At 45.0% G+C, this 20,364-nt stretch overlaps 1 protein-coding gene across 6 annotated transcripts in view; it reads left to right on the plus strand.

The window, feature by feature from the left end:
* The window catches only part of ATG4D (autophagy related 4D cysteine peptidase), a 77,842-nt gene that overhangs the window by 26,829 nt on the left and 30,649 nt on the right, over positions 1–20,364 (plus strand). For 3 of the 6 annotated variants that reach the window (XM_039364287.1, XM_039364292.1, XM_039364291.1), the window contains 2 exons: positions 10,259–10,378; positions 10,802–12,964. In XM_039364287.1, the coding sequence (XP_039220221.1) occupies positions 10,259–10,378; positions 10,802–10,984 (303 nt within the window). In that variant the 3' untranslated portion in view covers positions 10,985–12,964. Of the gene's footprint in view, positions 1–10,258; positions 10,379–10,801; positions 12,965–20,364 lie in introns of those variants that run through there. The other 3 variants (XM_039364290.1, XM_039364288.1, XM_039364289.1) reach the window with 3 other exon arrangements.

The following is a 20,364-nucleotide window of genomic DNA, read 5'->3' on the forward strand; positions in this document are numbered from 1 at the left end:
AATTTTTCATATTTTATAGATTGTTTTCTCTTTTTTTCTTTTTTTTCTTTTTCCTATTTCTTTTCTTCTTTCTTTCTTTCTCCTTTTTTTCCTTTTTAAGTATTTTTTCTTTTTAATGTTTATGTCATATATATTTTATTATTAACTATTTTATAAGTTGTTAAAATTTGTTCAGGTTTCTTAAAATTTTAATTAAGCCTATATTCAGCTCTGGGAAGCTCGGGGGGGGGATGGAGGGGGTGGTTTGGGAGGGGTTGGGTGAGGGTTGTTTTGTTTTTTTTGTTTGTTATTGTTCTTTTTTTGTTATTTGTAAAAACTTAAAAATTTTCAATAAAAAAAAAAGATGAGATCCAAAGAGCTGTCACTATCAGTGAAGCAAGCCATCATTAGGCTGAAGAAGCAAAACAAACCCATCAGAGAGATAGCAAGAACATTAGGCGTGGCCAAAACAACTGTTTGGAACATTCTCAAAAAGAAGGAACGCACCGATGAGCTCAGCAACACCAAAAGACCCGGGAGACCACGGAAAACAACTGTGGTGGATGACTGAAGAATTCTTTCCCTGGTGAAGAAAACACCCTTCACAACAGTTGGCCAGATCAAGAACACTCTCCAGGAGGTAGGTGTATGTGTGTCAAAGTCAACAATCAAGAGAAGACTTCACCAGAGTGAATACAGAGGGTTCACCACAAGATGTAAACCATTGGTGAGCCTCAAAAACAGGAAGGCCAGATTAGAGTTTGCCAAACAACATCTAACAAAGCCTTCACAGTTCTAGAACAAGATCCTATGGACAGATGAGACCAAGATCAACTTGTACCAGAGTGATGGGAAGAGAAGAGTATGGAGAAGGAAAGGAACTGCTCATGATCCTAAGCATACCACCTCATCAGTGAAGGATGGTGGTAGTTTCATGGCTTGGGCATGTATGGCTGCCAACGGAACTGGTTCTCTTGTATTTATTGATGATGTGACTACTGACAAAAGCAGCAGGATGCATTTTGAAGTTTTTCGGGCAATATTATCTGCTCACATTCAGCCAAATGCTGCAGTACTCATTGGACGGCGCTTCACAGTGCAGATGGACAATGACCCAAAGCATACTGCAAAAGCAACCAAAGAGTTTGTGAAGGGACAGAAGTGGAATGTTATGCAATGGCCAAGTGAGTCACCTGACCTGAATCCCATTGAGCATGCATTTCACTTGCTGAAGACAAAACTGAAGGGAAAATGCCCCAAGAACAAGCAGGAACTGAAGACAGTTGCAGTAGAGGCCTGGCAGAGCATCACCAGGGATGAAACCCAGCGTCTGGTGATGTCTATGCGTTCCAGACTTCAGGCTGTGATTGACTGCAAAGGATTTGCAACCAAGTATTAAGAAGGGAAAGTTTGATTTATGATTATTATTCTGTCCCATTACCTTTGGTCCCTTAACAAGTGGGAGGCACATATGCAAACTGCTGTAAGTCCTACCCCGTTCACCTGAGTTGGATGTACATACCTTCAAATTAAAGCTGACAGTCTGCAGTTAAAGCACATTGTTTTTGTTTCATTCCAACTCCATTGTGGTGGTGTATAGAGCCAAAGATGTTTGAATTGTGTCGATGTCCCAATATTTCTGGACCTGACTGTAATAGTTAACTAACAGGTAAGAAATGATTGAGGAAGTGGAAATTATTGGAATTGTGAGAGAAAGTGACCAGATGATCCTAGAATTTACCATTATTATTTTTGTAATATATGCATTTTTCATATATTAAAATAAATGACAACATTTTCTCTCTCAAACCAGAATTGTGAATTCCAAGACACTGAACCTACTATATAATATTAATACTTAATACTTCAAAGTATGAATATAGTTCAGGGTAGATGACCTAAAGCTGGAGTTGTTTGTAGGTAACTATTCCAACGCCTTCTCGTGAATATCAAGATGTTGTCATGTGTCTTACTAATGAAACACTTCAAAGAACTTTCAGGCATGGTTTAACCTAAAAAGCCTTTATTAGTGTAGAGGAGTGTCAGCACGGTATGGAGAATGCCAAGATCTGAATTTCCCTTCCTTTGCACATAACATTCCAGGCATTTCCCCTCCCCTATTTTGGGGTCATGATTCACATCTACCAATTAACCTGGAGGGCAAAGATTCACTTCCGTTCCCTTCTGCGGGCTTTTCTCTCCTCTCTCATTCTCATCTGAATTAACTCTAAAAGTACCAGACAGTTCTGCATATTTTGTCAAAGCAAGAATATTCAATATTAGCAGCATTGACATCCGCCCCCCCCCCTTACAAAAAGGACAGATCCTGTAATGTAAACAAAAGCATATGTTAATGACTAGTTCTCGGTTTGCTGGGGTATTTCACATGAAACTTTTTGACGAGCCTGTCAGCTTTCACCTCACTGGATTTCACCCAGGTGGCTTCAGACAATGGGTATCCCTTCCATTGTACTAAGTACTGCAATTTCCCTTTAAAAATTCTAGAGTCAAGAATACGTTTCACTTCATAGTGGGTCTGTCCTGCAACTACGAGGGGCCCAGGTACCTTCTTGGGGGGCGGTCTTAAAGTGGAGCCCCGATAAGGTTTCAACAAGCTGCAATGGAAGACTGGGTGAATTCTCCCTAAAAGTCTAGGGAGTTCTAGTTCTACAGTGACCGGATTGATGATGGGGAAAGGCCCCAAGAATTTTGGTCCCAATTTCTTGCTGGGCAATTTGAGGTGTAAATATTTAGTTGAGAAATAAACCTTTCCCCCAACTTGGAATGTTCTTTGGGGGGCTCTCTTTCTATCAGCCTGCTTTTTATAGGTTTTAAAAGTCTTTTTTAAAGCAGTTTTTGTGTTTCTCCAAATGTCTTCCCACCCTCTCACGTGTCACGTGTCTGGGAAGCGGAGGGCACCTGAGAGTATTCAAGTGTCTGGGAAGCGGAGGGCACCTGAGAGTATTCAGGTATTGGGCTAAACTCTTTTCCTTGGCCACTCTGAAAGGCGTGTAGCTGGTGCTGCTGTGCACAGAATTATTGTACGCCACCTCCGCAAAAGGGAGGAGGTCAGTCCAATTCGTCTGTTGGTAAGAAATGTAGCATCTAAGATATTGCTCCACCATTTTGTTAGCGGATTCTGCAGCCCCATTGGTGGCAGATGAAAAGCAGATGATAAACCTTGAGATGATCCAATTAATTTAAGAAAACTCCTCCAAAACATCGCTGTGAAATGCACCCCCGTCTGAAATTATTCGCTTAGGGGCACCATGCAGCCGGTAGATATATTTCAGGAACAATTTGGTCAGTCGGGCAGATGGGAGTCCTTTGCAGGCGATGAAATGAGACTGCTTCGAAAACAGGTCTATCACAGTCCAGATGACAGTATTTCCTCTACTTTCAGGTAGGTCTACTATAAAGTCCATAGCTATTTCTTCCCATGGTTGAGAAGGGTCTGCCACGGGTTGCAGTAGCCCAGGGGTTTTCCCTGGGATTCTTTTCATTGTGGCACATACAGTACAACTTTTTACATAGTTTTCCACATCCCTTTTCAGCCCCGGCCACCAAAATTGCTGGCGGGTGAGGTGTAGGGTTTTCAAATATCCAGTGTCCAACCTGTTTTACATCATGGCTGTGATTGAGAGCATTAAGATGGAGGGCTTCTGGCAAATATAATTTCTCCCCTTTGTAAGCCAAGCCATCCCTGCACATTAGGGAGGGTTGATTATCTTTGAACCATTGATCGGTGAGGAGCTCTCGTTTTATTTTCTTTATCCCAGGGTCATCAGGATTGGGGACCCTGCGAGGCATAAGTTGAGTGGCAGTTTGTGGATTGGGGATAATTGCCTCGTTAACCTCCCTTTCGCTTTTGTATTGGGGTAACCTGGATAGCGCATCAGCTAGGATGTTTTTTCCTCCTGTTATGTACTTTAGAGTGAATTGAAGTGGTTAAAGTACTGTACCCACTGCACTTGCTTTGGGGACAATTTGTGGGGAGTTTTCAGTGCTTCTAGATTTTTGTGATCTGTCCATACTTCAAATGGCACCTTGCTCCCTTCTAGATAGTGTCGCCAGTTTAATAGCGCCCACCTAATCGCGAAGGCCTCTTTCTCCCATATTGCCCATCTCCGCTCGCTTTCAGTAAATTTCTTAGAGGTGTAGGCGCAGGGTTGCAGGACTCCACTTTTGTTCTTTTGTAGTAACACAGCTCCAACTGCCACATCGCTGGCATCGGCTTGAATCACAAAGGGCTCCCCTGGGCAGGGGTGCTTTAGGATCGGTTCAGCAGCAAATAGTCTCTTTAAATTCTCAAAAGTTGTTTGACAGCCCATCGTCCATGCTAGTGGTTGGCCCAGTCGTGGCTTCCCTCCTCCTTTGCCTGTTTTGAGTAGTTCTGTAAGGGGTAGGGCAATCTCGGCAAAAGGGGGGATGAATTGATGATAAAAGTTGGCAAAACCCAGAAAGCTCTGGAGCTGTTTGCAAGTCTTTGGGAGCTGCCATTCGATTATAGCTTTTACCTTGGCTGGATCCATTTCAATGCCCTCGTTGGAAATTCTGTAGCCAAGATAACCTAATCGGGTCTGATGAAATTCACATTTCGATAATTTGGCATAAAGCTTGCATTCAATAGTTTCTTTAACACTTCTCTCACCAGCTTTATGTGATCAGTCATATTCGTGCTGTATATCAGGATATCTTCAAGATACACTAAAACCCCTTTGTACCAGTGATCATGTAGGACCTCATTAATTAGCTGCATAAATACGGCTGGGGCCCCCTGTTGTCCAAATGGCATGACTTTGAACTGACAGTTGAAGGCAGTTTTCGTCTCCCTCTTTTATTCTCACCCGGTAATATGCCTCTCTCAGGTCTAATTTAGTGAAGACACTCCCTTTAGCCAGATGGGTTAATAAGTCCTTTAGGAGGGGGAGAGGGTATTTATTTTCCACACTCACAGCGTTGAGACCCTTATAGTCTACGCAGAGATGAAGAGATCCATCTTTTTTCTCTTTGAACAACACGGGCTCCCACAGTAGATTTGGCCCGTTCGATGAACCCCCTCGCTAGGTTTTTATTCACGTTATCACTGCATCTCCTCCATTTCAAGGGGGGACATAGCATACATTCTCGGGTGTGGGAGTTTGACTCCTGGCACCAGTTCGATGGAGCAGTCATTGGGTCTGTGAGGGGGCAGGCATCGTATTCTTTTTCACTAAATGCCTCCGCCAGGTCCCGGTGTTCATTGGGGATGAGTGGTTTGCTCGGTGGTGGTGAGGCAGCCATGTGTGCTCGCTCATTGGGTGGCCTAAGGTTTCCTGCAACATCGGTTGAATCAGCGGCAGATTTAGGCCCTATAGGTAGTTTCACAGTTCTCATTCCTTTCTCCCACCAGATAAATGGCTTCCATTTGTCCAACCAGGCTAGCCCTAGGATCACAATCTGTCATTTTTGGAACCACCAGGAAGCGAATAAACTCCCAGTGCGCACCTATTTCTAGGCATAAGGGCTCAGTTACTTGTGTGACAAGAGTCCCTCCCATCAGGGAGCCATCGGCTTGCTCAAACCTCACAGGTTTGCAAAGCTGTTTTGCCTGTATGCCCATTTTCATGGCAAATGGCAGACTAATAATGCAGCGGGTGCATCCAGAATCAATTAGCATGTTTAAGTTCATTTGTGCCTCAGACTTAGGGATTATAAGTTTGGCGGCCAGTGAAAAGCAGGATTTGTCGACTCACCATCAGGTTGTTCTCTCCTTCATCGTCGCTGTCAAAGGAGGGTAGAGCAGGGGTGGGTCCACCCGGAGTATAATCTGGGCGACAGGTTCTTGCGTGACCTGGTTGTATTTTTCTCTCATTAGCCGCTGAGCAGGTTTCCTTCTCGTCGCTGGTTCCGGTCTGCCCTGCAGTCGGGGGTAGGGGACTGGACAGGTTGCCGCTCGATGTCCCTCTTGTCCACAACAAAAACACTTATTTGACAGGACTGTAGGTGGTCTGGGTCTCTCAGTCATTGCAGTAGTTGGAGGTTTTCGTGGGGGTGATTGCTGTCCGGGTTGTTCTGGTGGCTGCTCAGATTCAGGTGGGGGAGGCTTATAGCGGGTGAGCTGAACGTCTAGCTTCACTGCTGCCTGGTACCATTCTTGCAGCTGATCAGGTACGGCTTGATAAATGCAGGCCTGAGAGAGGTGATCGTCTAATCCAGCGGTTCTCAACCTGTGGGTCGCGACCCTTTTGGGGGTCGCACGAGCCTTTCACAGGGTTGCCTAAGACCATCGGAAAATACATATTTCCAATGGTCTTAGGCAGGGCTTGTCAACCGCCTTCTTTCCCTCCCCCCCTCCGCTGCACCTCACTTGTTTGTGGAAAATATGCTGCTTGGCGGTAGTGTGCACGAAGTCTACCAAATGTGCCCTGCAGGGGACACATGAAGAGCGCAGGCGCAGAGTAAGGCCCCGCCCTGCCCAGGGACTCATTGTGCAGCAACCGGATTAACTTCTCGTGCACGCAGGTCAGCGAAGGGGAGGCTGCCGCAGCGCTGAACTGCACCCGTCAGCTGGCGACCTCGAACTTGCGCTTCTCAGCCTGGAGGTCTGGCGACGGCCGCCAATCTCCTTTGCCACCCCGCCCATCCTCGACTCCTCCACCCGTTCATGTCGAGCCCTCCGGGGCTTGACAGGGAGAGAGGGAGGGAAGAAGGAAGGGACTCCTCCTCATCTCCTTACCTTCAAAGCTTCCCAAAGGCGCCACAATCCTCACGAAAGTGGGGGGGGGAAGAAGCAAAGGGGGCGAGAAAGCTCCCGGCAGGCTTGAAGGAGCACCTGTCAGCATTGGTGATGAGAAATTCCCCACAAACCCAGGGAAGGGATGGAGAAAAGGAGCCCCCTTTGGGATGAAACTGCCACCTTCTTCTCCTTGGCTTTGTGCTCTTCTGTTCCTCGGCAGCCGGGCTGGCAAGCCTCTCCTGGCTGGAACTTCCTTTCCTTCCCTCCCTCTTGGTTTCTTCCTCCTTCCCTCCCTCTCTCCCCTTGTCCTTTCCTTCCTTTCCTTCGCCTCCCTCTTTGTCCCTCCTTCCCTCCCTCTCCCCCTTGTCCCTTCCTTCCTTCCTTCCTCCCTCCCTTCCTTCCTTCCTTCCTCCCTTCCTCTTTGTTCCTCCTTTCCTCCCTCTTTCCCCTTCTTCCTTCCTTCCTTCCTTCCCTCTTGTCCAGGATCGGGGCGAGCCTCTACAGCTGATCTGTGCTTCTGCAGCTGTAGCTGCTCTCCTTGGCTCCTGCCCAGCAAACTTGCTCAAGCCAGCTAATTTAGCAGAAGTGCGAATCAGCTGTAGCCAGGCGCTGATCCTGGAGCTTCTGCTAACTAAGCAAGCGGCATGTCTTTCAGCGAAGCTGAGCAAGTGAGCTGGGCGAGCTCTCCTCTGTCTCTGTGCACAGGCAGGTTTGCCGGCAGTAAAGCCCCCAGCCACACTTACAGCCTATCCCCCTCCCCTTGTCCCTTCCTGGGCACGGGGGGGGGAGGAAGGAAGGGACGAAGAGGGAGGGAAGTAAAGAACAAAGAGAGGGAAGAAAGGAAGGAACAAAGAGGAAAGGAAGGAAGGAGGGAAGGAAGGAAGGGACAATGGGAGAGGGTGGGAAGGAGGAAGAGACTAAGAAGGTGAAGAAAAGGAAGGAAAGAAGGAAGGAAGGGACAATGGGAGAGGGAGGGAAAGAGGAAGACTAAGAAGAAGGGGAAGGAAAGGAAGGAAAGAAGGAAGGAAGGGACAGTGGGAGAGAGGGAGGGAAGGAGGGAAGGAGGAAGAGACTAAGCAGGAGGTGAAGGAAAGGGAGGAAGGAAGGGAGGGAAGGAAGGGACAATGAGAGGGAGGGAAGGAAGAAGAGACTAAGCAGGAGGTGAAGGAAAGGAAGGAAAGAAGGAAGGAAGGGACAATGGGAGAGGGTGGGAAGGAGGAAGAGACTATGAAGGAGGTGAAGGAAAGGAAGAAAAGAAGGAAGGGACAAGGGGCGGGAAGGAAGGCAGGCACCCATCCCAGAGACCCACAGATTCCCCCCCACAGGCACTCTGCAACCTGAGTGATCAGCTGGCCATGACCCCTGGCAATTGATCACGTGACCCTGGGACACTGTGAACGTTGTAAGTATGAATCAATTGTCAAACACCCGAATGTAAATCACATGACCCTGGGGATGCTGCAACAATTGTTAAGTGTGAAAAATGATCATAATTCGCTTTTTCAGTGCTGTTGTAACTTCAAACAGTCACTAAGAGAATTGTTGTAAGTCGAGGACTACCTATACTTTCCCATTTTTTCCTTTTTTTTTTCCTGGTCAAGTTTTTGATACCCCCCAGCCAGCTGGATGGGTGGTTGGGCGTCACCACATGAGGAACCGTATTAAAGGGTTGCAGCATTAGGAAGTTTGAGAACCACTGGTCTAATCCCTCAATGAAGTGATGGATTAGGGATTGTTCAGGCCACCCCTCTATTCAACCTGCTATCTTGTGAAAATCCCGCATGTACTCCAGGGCAGGCCTGCCGGCTTGTTTTATTTTGTGGATCTATTCTCTTGCTTTAAGACCAATAGATGGATCCTCAAATCTTTCCCTCAGCCCTAGGAGGAAGAGGTGGGGGTCCTCCAATTCAGGGCTCACTCATTATATAAATTGTTCAGCCATTCAGATACTTCTCCCTCTAGGCTGGACGCAATTACATTGACCATGGCCCCAGGTCCGGGTAGAGATAGGCCCAGCAATCCAAATGAGAACGCACTTGGTTGAGGAAAAAAACCAGCTTCTCTGAGTCCCCATCTAAGGTTGCTGTTGGGGCCCCCACTGTGGCTGTTGCTGCTGGCCCCATCCTGGCTGCAGATTTATGCCCAAGGGTTGCACGTTCAGGGGCTGTGGCCAATCTCCCTGTTGTGGTCGGTCTCCCACCAGCTGCTGATCTCCTGGCTTCTGCACCACCCCAAGCTGTTGCAAGGCCTCTATTAGCTGTGGCAAGCTCAGAAATCGCTGACCATCCATCTGCTGGGGAACCCAATCTACCCATTGTTGCAGAAGCCTCAGACTGGATTTTCCTCTCTCTTCAGGGTTGGGGTCCCTGGCAGGGGAAGACAGTGTCTGACAGGCTTTCTGATGTGCAATGGGAGGGGTATAGGGTCCTCTCTCCAGGAATTGATTTCTGCTTTTCACCTCTGGGTTTTGAAATCTTTCCAGCGACTCACCCAAAACCTCGTCATCTCTCCATTCTGCTTTTGAAGTCATTGCTCCCATTTGGGAGATCTGCCAGAGTTCTTTCTCCCCCAGCTGGCTGGCTGCCGCTCCACTCCCTGGGGAAGCTGCTGCTGCTGCTGTCGTTCCCCTCCCTGGGGAAGCTGCTGCTGCTGAAGTGCTGGCCTCAAGCCATCTTTCTCCTTCCATAATGAGATCTTCCCCAAATCTTTCAGTCTATCCCCTTTAGATTAGGAATAGTGACCGAGGTCCGGGACCTCTTAATTGGTTTAAAAAAATTATGGATCTTGGCTTGATGTCATGTGTCTGACTAATGAAACACTTCAAAGAACTTTCAGGCATGGTTTAACCTAAAAAGCCTTTATTACTGTAGAGGAGTGTCAGCACGGCATGGAGAATGCCAAGATCTGAATTTCCCTTCCTTTGCACATAACATTCCAGGCATTTCCCCTCCCCTATTTTGGGGTCATGATTCACATCTACCAATTAACCTGGAGGGCAAAGATTCACTTCCGTTCCCTTCCTCAGGCTTTTCTCTCCTCTCTTTCTCATCTGAATTAATTCTAAAAGTACCAGACAGTTCTGCATATTTTGTCAAAGCAAGAATATTCTGCACCACCCCAAGCTGTTGCAAGGCCTCTATGTAGTGTAATTGTTTTAAGGATGCTAATAAGCTGCAGAGCTATAGAAACTATTTTTTTGAAATTAAAAATAATTTCACAGGTTATTTTAAGTTTTCCTCTTTAAAATACCACAATTATGCTGAATTCTCTTAAGATGTGATTGAAATGTAAGATCTACTCTATACATTTATATATAAAAGCACATCTTGAAAGCAATGTTGATATCAGTCTATTATATTGTAGTAGTTTGTATATTTGGCTTTGAAATAATCAATTTTTTTCTTTACAGTTACAGAAAGAGGCATTATGATGACTGTTCTCAATCTTACCAATTCCTGTTTATGATGGAACGATCTAAGTCTGACTTCATTTGAAGGTTGATCCTAGAGACAGGTAGTCTAAAAATTGGAGAAACCTTTTAATGTTTTAACTCTTTTCCAGACTTTCCACTGTAATTACCCTCGAAAAACATCATTCACAAAGTTGGATCCCAGCTGTACTATTGGGTTCTATGTACGTCACAGAATGGAATTTGAACATCTCTGCTTGGACTTAACTCGGGTGAGAATTGTATATTTCTGGGTTCACTTACAAACTATGCTCTGAATTATAGTATGTTTGCTGCTCTGGATTAAAGAGAGAACTTGACAGAAATTTGGGAAAACAAATACAAAGCGTTTATTTGCAGAATTTGAAACTGGAAACTTGGGATGCAAGTTTTTAAAAAGAGGCTTGTGCTTTAAAGGAGGCTACTAGCATTTTACCCACTGTGTTTAAGATTATTTAGAACTAGAAAAATGGAAGCTTCCATCATAAATTGTGAGTTCTGAATAATTCTTATAAGCCATTATAAAAGGACTGCTACTTCTGTCAGAAATGGAGCAAAATCCAGGCCTAATAAAAATTAAGGCCAAGCCTGCTTGTCTGAATTTTATAGCAAGTAAATGAATTGTGCCAGTTCATTATTCTTCATTCCCACTGCAGATCCTAAACTATGCAGCTACCAAAGAAAAATATCCCATGTTCTCGGTTGTGGAGGGCTGCGCTCAAGAATATGGTTTGGAAGAGCTGTGTGCCCATTTTGCCCAGCAAACTGTGCAAGTCCAACGGCATAGTAAACGGGACAGGATAAAGAAGCCCTCAGCTGAGGAATTTGTCATCTTATGATTGCTGGCTAGGCAGACCCACCACCTCAGACTTATTTATTATTTATATAGAGAATGTAGGCTTGAAATAGACTTGCGTTTCTTAAGTCCAAAAAAGAAATCTGGGACAAAGCAGTTGTCTCTGCTGCTCTGACCTGTAGTACCTCAGAAGTTCCTTATGGCAGACACTGCAAAAAAATTACCTTGGGGTCCCTAAACCCGTACGGGGACCTATTCTCACTTCTAGGCTACTAACATAAGGTCATGACACTGGAATAAACCTGCTGAATATAAAAAAAGGACATTTAGTACTAAAATGATAGTCTTGACCTTTTTTTGAGTACAAAGGAAACAATCAGATGAGGATCATTAAGGAGACTAGCTTCAGATTTGTCTTTCCTGGTGACACTGACAGCTGAAAACAAGAACTTTCTTTTCATCAGTGTTAGACTTGTTTTATAGGCCTTTAAAAAGAAGATAAAAAGAATAGTAAAGTCTCTCTTTAAGTTGCGTTTTCGTACATATGGAGGGAAGACCCTATGTTAATTCCAGTAAAGGCCGAGGATTTCTTCAGCCATTCATTGAGCAACAGAATTGGAGAAAACAGGCATAAAACTGAAGGTCTATTAATGTCTTCTTTGGCTTGAATAAACAATATTGTCATAACAAAAAGAACTGAAGGGCTTGCTCTCCCATGGAGGGAGAGAAATATTTCAAGTGGGAATCAGGTAAAATGTATTTGGTAGACTCAGCCTCTCAGGGCCTTGCACATTGGTTGGATATTCTGTTACAAAAGGCTATTGGTCATCAATGTTTTACTTCATGCCAGATATATTTCAGTTTTCTCCACCTTCACCCAGTACTATTTTCAGAGCTCTTTCTCTTCCTCATGACATTTTTCCACTTGCAAATAGATTAACAATTTTGGCAGTTGGACATTTTACATGCCTTCTGTCTTTTATAAGTAATGGCTTTTCTTAATTTAGGTGTGGGTGCAGGAACAGGAAGTCAGACTTGTCCTGTAACATGCTGTTGGCACTTTACAAGTTTACTGCAAAGAGATTCCTCCCTTCAAAGGCACACTCCCTCTTTTAGTCAATAAATGTTCTCTCTGAAAATTTGCATATTTGTGTGTGCGTATTTGGGAACTAATGCTGTGTGCGTATTTGGGAACTAATGCTGTGGTCTTTTCTACAATAATTAATTTGAGATAGTTATGCCATTGATTCAAGGTATTCCATAAATACACGAGGAACCAGTTCTTTTCCTATTCCAGATCCTTCAGAAATATCCACAAAAGCATTTTCTGCACCAGACTGCTTATAGAAGAAAACAGGTTGTTAACCATCATTCTCACTAAAGGATACTGTAGTTAACAAATTGCAGCTAGAACCAATCACTTGTAGAATGGTGTTTTATTGTTGAGTTGCTAAGTCATACCTGATCCACTGCAACTTTATGAACTACAGCTCATCATGCCCTCGTCCTCCACTGTCTTCCAGAGTCTGCCCAAACCCATGCACACCACATCAATGACAATTTCATCCTCTGCCATCCTCTTCAATCTTTATCAACATCAGAGTCTTTTCCAATGAGTCCTCTCTTTGGTGGCCAGAATATTTGAACTTGAGCTTTAGTGTCAGGTCCCCAAATCCTTATTGTTTTCCCTGTATATGTATTGTTTGGGGCCTGCCATTCTGCTGGGGGGAGGATTTGCTTTCTATTTGCTTTTCTACTTTTCCTCTTCTGCCTCTATCCACTTGAGAAAAGAATGTGTCTCCCTTATCAGGGAGAGTTACAGAGAAATGAAACTGGAGACCTTGAGATGTGCACCAACTGTGTCAGTTATCCAGACATCATGCCACCTGTGGATTGGCTGGATTTCAAATGGACACTATGTCTTTGATGGGAGGAGGAAGATTGCTGTTTAAGCGGGATTTTCTCCAGATCTTGCCTTGACTTCCCTGTCACTAACCCCTAATAAAAGTTCCTTTTGAGACAATGCCTGTTTCAAGAGTTCTGCTTTCTTGGGTGGTTAGCTGAGATGGGTCCTTAAATTTAGTATCTGTCCTTCCAAAGAACAGTCAGGATTGATTTCCTTTAGGATTGACTGATTTGATTGCCTTGCAGTTCAGAAGACTCTCAAGAGCTACTCCATTTCTTCTAAGGGATTCTTGCTCACAGTAATATACAGTATATAATGGTTATCTAAATTAAATTTGCCCATTCCCCTAGTTCATCAGTTCCCAAGATGTCAATGTTCAATATTGCCATCTTATGTTTGAGCACATTCAGCTTTCCTTGATTCATAGATCTTACATTCCAGGTTCCTATGCAATATTGTTTTTTATAACATTAGACTTTACTTTCACCACCAGACACATTCACAGCTGAGCATCGTTTTGGCTTTGGCCCACTCTCTCTAGGTGAATTGTAATTTGTAATTCTTCCCCAGTAGCACATTGGACACCTTCAGACCTGAGGGACTCATCTTCTGGCATATCTTTTAGCCTTTTGATACCATCCATGGCAAGGATACTGGAGTGGGCTGCCATTTCCTTCTACAGTGAACCATGTTTTGTCAGAGCTCTTCACTATGACCTGCCCATCCTGAGTGACCCAGCATGGCTTAGCTCATAGCTACTTTGATCTACGCAAGCCTCTTTGTCAAAAGGCAATGATCGCATCTATCCCCAATGGAATCCCATGCCACATTTTTGACACTGTTTGGAATAGCAATAGTAATAGTACTTAGGCTTATATACTGCCCATAGTACTTTACAGCACTTTTTGGATGGTTTACAATGTCAGCATATTGCCCCCAACAATCTAGGTCCTCATTTTACCAACCTCGGAAGGATGGAAGGATGAGTAAGCCTTGAGCCCTGTCAGGCTCACACTCCAGGCTGTGGGCAGAGTTTGCTTACAATGGTATATTTATCCACCAGGGCACTAGGAATCAGTTACTACTGGTGAATGAATGCAGTTTTACTACTGACTAGTCCTCAAAACCATAATAGAGCCTGTCCATGTGATTGACTCAATTTTATGACTTTTTGCAGCAGTCATAAAGTGACCACTGTTGTTAAGTTGAATCCATAGTTTACTATGGAATATTTTTGCTGAAAACCAGAAATAAATGCCAATTTTTGGCAAAAACATAAATTGTGATCATATAACTGTTCAAATGCACTCAAAATGTAATGGGACCACAGGGGAGGGGGTGGCCATTAGAACTTTGGAACTGGCTTGTAAATGGAGTGCGTTTTGATCGAAACTTTGAACAGTCATTAAGCAACCAGTCGTAAGTCAAGAACTACCTATACTTCTGCTTCTCTCCACACTTCTCACTGTAATATTTTCTACTATAAGCATGAAAGCATTTCTATGGCATGTTACCATGGACTTGGCAGAAGACAGTTCTTTATAGCAGTAATTCTTCCTTTCCATTGCTTTCTGGAAGATACACTTGCTTAATTCAGTTTCTTGGGAGACCTATGTCCTTGTCCTTTCCCTCTTTCTTCCATGAACTCAGTGATGTAAATCAAGAATGATTCAGGCTTAGACAGTAATTGGTCCTATTGTCTACCATAAACCAGACTATTTTGTTGTTATTCATCATATGTGCTACAATCCTGATGTAGCAGTCAAGCAGTTTTGCCAGTTCTCTCTATACTCAAAATATACTTAAATAGTCTGCTAGAGAAGCAAAACCTCTAAATCAGTGGTTCTCAACCTTTTTAATGCCACGACCTCCAACCGGTCGTAAGTTGAGGACTACTCAACCGGTCGTAAGTCGAGGACTACTCAACTGATGCAGCACCGTTTGCAGAATGGGACTTTTGGTGGGCTCAGCAGGGCAGAGACAGCCTGGACAATTCCTATTGGCTTTTGAAAGCCAATACAATTAGACTCTATTCAAGAGAGTCTATTCTGTTGGCTTTCAAAAGCCAATAGAATAAAAGGGAGTAGCACAGCTAAGGAAAAGGGGAAAAAAATGGCAGATTGCGTTGTTTGGCGACCCCCGTGAAATGGTCATTCGATCCCAAATGGGGTCCCGACCCACAGGTTGAGAACCACTGCTTTAAATGCTGGAATATGTGCTGACATGACTGAAAGGACCCACCCCACTTTGCATCTTAAGAAGACAGAACTCTTGGAATAATTCTTCCAACAGGCATCCTTTATTAAGAGAAAATGGTTGCAGGCGTTCTAGACAGGACTTGGGGTCCAAGCTCTCCCATTCGAGGTTTTAAGGGGTTCCCCAGTAGTCCCAGCCAATCACCCCCCTTTTCCAGCGACAGTTTCAGGCATTACAATCCCACCCCTTTTCCTTTCTGCCGGCTGGATGGAGACTTCAAAGAAAACTACATGAAAGGTAACAGCTCCATTCTTATGGTTAGCTCTTTTGGCAATACACACAATCAGTTCCTTTGAAGTGTACCGAAGGAAGTGAGGGCCATAAAGCCCCTTTGTTCACCCCCTCCCCTTCATCGTATGGCAGAATCCATAGAAGGCAGAAATGGGGTTTTTTTATAATTGATAACTAGAGATGAAATATAATTGGATTCTGACATCCTGCCCCTCAAAAATACGACAGATCCACCTGAAACAAAACAAAACAGGTATAAAAGTTAGGCTTGTTAGGGTATTCTGTGTGAAACTTCTTTAATAGCTTCGGGGCTCTGACATGATGTTTATGGACCCACTTGTTTTGTGAGGGAGGGAGATGTTTCCAGGCAACTAGGTACTGAGTCGCTCCATGATATCTCCTAGAGTCAAGAATTTCCTTTATTTCGAAGTGTTGTTCGCCCTCTACCATGATTGGACGTGGTGGAGGGGGATTTTTGGCCATAGAGGTGACTGACGCTCTCTTTTCAGCAAGCTGCATTGAAAAATTGGGTGTATTTGCCTGAGATTTTTGGGTAATTCTAATTCTACTGTTACTGGGTTTATGATTCTTTTAATTGGAAAAGGTCCTATATATTTTGGTCCAAGTTTTTTACAGGGCTGTAGGGACTTTAGGTATTTTGTAGATAAGTACACCATTTCTCCTATAATGAATGGTGTAGGCTCAACCCTTTTTTTATCGGCATGTGCTTTGTATGCCTGCCTAGCTTCATCTAGTGCTTTTCTAACTATTGGTCAGGTGTCTTGTAATTGTTCCATCCATTCTTTCAGTGATGGGATCGTTGGTTTGCTTGGGGTTAATTCTGGCATGGAGTTGAAACTTTGACCGTTGGCTATTTGAAAAGGAGTGTAACCTGTGCTGGAGTGGACTGCATTATTGTAGGCAACTTCTGCGAAAGGGAATAACTCCATCCAATTTGTTTGCCGAAAATTAATAAAACATCTTAAATATTGCTCAAGTACTAAATGGCAGCGTTCCGTTTGTCTATCCGACTGAGGGTGATGGCTAGATGTCAGTCCCTGAATGGCCCCTAAGAGGGATGAAAATTCCTTCCAAAATGCAGGCGTAAATTGCACTCCCCTATCAGAGATGATGCAGTGGGGTGCCCCATGCAATCTGTAAATGTGCTGGACGAAAAGTTTTGCTAAGGCTTTTGCGGTGGGAATCTTTTGGCAAGGGATAAAGTGCACCTGTTTGGAAAACAAGTCCGTGACTGTCCAGACAACAGTATTCCCATTGCTTTCTGGCAATTCCACTATAAAATCCAGTATAAAATCCATGGCTATTTCCCTCCAGGGGGCTGAGGGATTTGCCACTGTTTGTAATAGTCCTGGCGATTTCCCTTGCAACCTCTTTGCAGACGCACATTTTGAGCAGCTGGCAACATAACTTTCTATGTCCTTTTTTATTGATGGCCACCAAAATTGCTGTTTAATTAAGTGTAAAGTTTTTACAAATCCAAAATGCCCTGCTGATTTTGTGTCATGGCAAAGCTGCATGAAAGTGACTCTTTGGGTTGTTGGTACATATAATTTTCCCCTACCCAAGGCAACCCGTCTCTCATTGTGCACACATTTTTGTTTTTCTAGAACCATTCGTCTGTTTCCAAACTTTTTCTGAATTCAATTCCAGTTTGGCTGTCCAGTTGTGGTTTTAATTTAGCTTGGGTTCTTGTGGTTACTGGTGCTGCCAGTTGTGACTCTGCCATTATTGGTTTAGAGTCTGTGGTTCGTGCGCTGTTATATTGGGGCATGCGAGACCTGGAAGGGGATTTTGTTGCCTTCCAGGAACTGTCGCCACGTGAGTAATGCCCAACGTATCCCGTATGCCTCCTTTTCCCATACGGGCCAGCACTGTTCTGTTTCCGTGAGTTTCTTGGATGTATATGCACAGGGTTGCAATACTCCATCATCGTTTTCTTGTAATAGAACAGCCCCCACTGCCACATCACTTGCATCTGCCTGTATTACGAAGGGCTTATCCATGTCTGGGTGCCTTAGTACTGGTTCAGCAGAAAAAAGTCTCTTTAGTTTCTCAAACGCTGCTTGGCACTCCATTGTCCATGTTAGTGGCTGGCTAGGTTTTACTGAGGATGCTCCCTTCATTTTTAGTAAGTTAGTGAGGGGCAAGGCTATCTGGGCAAATGAGGGATGAATTGGCGGTAAAAGTTTGCAAAGCCCAGGAAACTTTGTAGTTGCTTTCTTGTGCGGGGTGGTGCCCAATCTAATACTGCTCTGACCTTCTCTGGGTCCATTTCAATGCCCTGGGGGGATATGTGATAACCTAGGTAGTCTATCCTTTCCTGGTGGAATTCGCATTTTGAGAGTTTGGCATATAGGTGGGCGGCTCGCAGTTTCTTTAAAACCGCTCTGACATGGTTGACTGTTCCTCTTTTGTTTCGGTGAAGATAAGAATGTCGTCCAAATAAACAAGGACCCCCTTAAACAGGTGCTCCCTTAGAACGTCATTGATTAATTGCATAAAGACTGCAGGGCCCCCATGTAATCCAAATGGCAAGACTCTGAATTGATAGCATCCCATGGGGCAGTTAAATGCAGTCTTCCATTTGTCTCCTTCCTTAATTCCAGAATTTGATTTCTGTCATCCTCCAATTTACCCAGGGGTTCCATTTTTTCAACCATTCCATCCCTAGAATCATTGGGCATTTCATGCCTGGAGTCACCACAAATGTTATGTCCTCCTCATGTTTGCCCAGGGAGAGGTGTATTGGTAGAGTGGTTAGGGTAGCTGGCACCCCCCCTGCTATGGATCCATCTAACTGGCCAAATGAGATTGGTTTTCCCAGTCTCCTCGATGGAATGCCCAGATTCCCCACTAGTGTCGGGCTAATGAGGCAGCGGGTGCAGCCAGAGTCTATTAAGGCTTTCACCTTCACGGCTTCGGGCATGGGGGGAATTAATATAGTCACTGTCTTGATGGGTGCGATGTGTCCACTTAACGGGTTCGCCGTCCGAGCTGTCATCTGAGGCGTCCACCGGCCTTGCGGTGTAGGCTGGAGTTCTTTCCCCCTGATGAACAGAGGTGGGGGGGTTCTGCAATTTCCATCATTCTCATGGCAGTTTCTTTTGGCTTAGCTGAAGACTTTCCGGATTTGCTGATTGGGGATCTGTCTGGGTTGTGCTGGGGGGCTTTGGAGCGGCATTCTACAGCTCGATTCCCTTCTCTTCCGCACTTGAAACACCCCATTTGCTTCTTGGCTGTAGTTGATGATTTCACCGATTCGTGTGTCAATTCAGGCGGGGAGCGGCTCCATTGTTTTCCTCGGCGGTGTCTCTTCAATATGTCAATCTCTGCTTCCTCTGCCAAGGTGTACCATTCCTCAAGTTGGTGTGGGTCCCCTCGGGGCAGGCAAGTGTCATATAGGTCATAATTTAGTCCGTCTTTGAAATGGCTAAGGAGGATGGCCAGTTCAGTTTGCTGGCAATGGCCCGGAATTCTTGTGTATATTCAGCCAGCGGGCGTTTGCCTTGCCTCATCGTTTTTATCCTTTTGCGGGCTTTGCGATCAGCCAGGGGGTCTTCAAATTGTCTTCTCAGAGAGGACATGAAACGGTTGAAGTTGCTGAGTTCTGGGGCATTGGAGTCATGCAAGTTCACCACCCAGTCTGCCGCCGGTCCGTCCAGGGCAGATTGCACGATCCGGAAGCGGGCTTTGTCGCTGGGGATGTCCCGCTCGTATTCCTCCATGTAGCTGAGGACTTGGGTTAGGAAAAACCCCAAGCGTGTTGGCTCCCCTTTGAATTTCACCTCCAACGGATCAGTGCCTCCGTTGTTGGTGGTAGTGTCTTCTGTCCAGATCGCCATCTATGGTTCGGTAGGGGGTGTGGACTACTGGATCAGCAGATGTCCCCGGGGTTGCAGGTTCCACTTCCCCTTCTGTGTCTCTCCCTTTGCGGCTCCAGGAGCTGAGGCGGCCGTAGGGCTCAGGATTCTCCTCTCCTAGGGAGCTGAGAGTTCTCTTCATCAGGTCAATAGCTTTCTCTAGGATCCAGTCTGAGTACGGTGCCCAGCTTTCCCCCTCTTCACTTGCGTGCAGGGATTTCTCCATCTCCTGCTTCCATTCTGGTTGCTTGCCCCTCCCCCCCGTCTCAGGGTCACCTTTCTTGATTCCTTTCCCCACTCACTTTTCTTTCCAACGCCCATTGACCAGCGAGGCTTATGGTCCCGTGTCTCCACCACTTCTTCTCCTGAGGAATCTGACCTCTCGGATCCCAACATCTGGCAAGGTTCCAGTTGGGGCAGTGGCTCTCTTTCCGTGGAGTTTTCCCCCTTTCTTGCTCCATTGTCTGACATGGTAATTTTTTACAAAATCCCCCGGCAAGGGTCTCCCTTCCAGGTGGATTAATTTTGCAAGTCCTGTCTAATGTAAGGACCCACCCCACTTTGCATCTTAAGAAGACAGAACTCTTCGAATAGTTCTTCCAACAGGCATCCTTTATTAAGAGAAAATGGTTGCAGGCGTTCTAGACAGGACTTAGGATCCAAGCTCTCCCATTCAAGATTTTAAGGGGTTCCCCAGTAGTCCCAGCCAATCACCCCCCTCTTCCAGCGACAGTTTCAGACATTACAATCCCACCCCCTTTTCCTTTCTGCCGGCTGGATGGAGACTTCAAAGAAAACTACATGAAAGGTAACAGCTCCATTCTTATGGTTAGCTCTTTTGGCAATACACACAATCAGTTCCTTTGAAGTGTACCGAAGGAAGTGAGGGCCATAAAGCCCTTTTGTTCACCCCCTCCCCTTCATCGTATGGCAGAATCCATAGAAGGCAGAAATGGGGGTTTTTATAATTGATAACTAGAGATGAAATATAATTGGATTCTGACACTAAATGTTGGAATGTGTGCTGACATGACCCTATTTGGGCTTGGGGCATCCTTGTGTCACTCAGACAAGACACTTCATTTACTGTGCACTTTGTTTTCAATAAAATTTGGAACAATAGAATCAGTTATCCAGATTCCCTTTTGT

This window comes from Crotalus tigris, unplaced genomic scaffold (genome assembly GCF_016545835.1).
Source record: "Crotalus tigris isolate CLP2741 ecotype Arizona unplaced genomic scaffold, ASM1654583v1 scf7180000019721.812232, whole genome shotgun sequence".
In the NCBI taxonomy this organism is placed as follows: domain Eukaryota; kingdom Metazoa; phylum Chordata; class Lepidosauria; order Squamata; family Viperidae; genus Crotalus; species Crotalus tigris.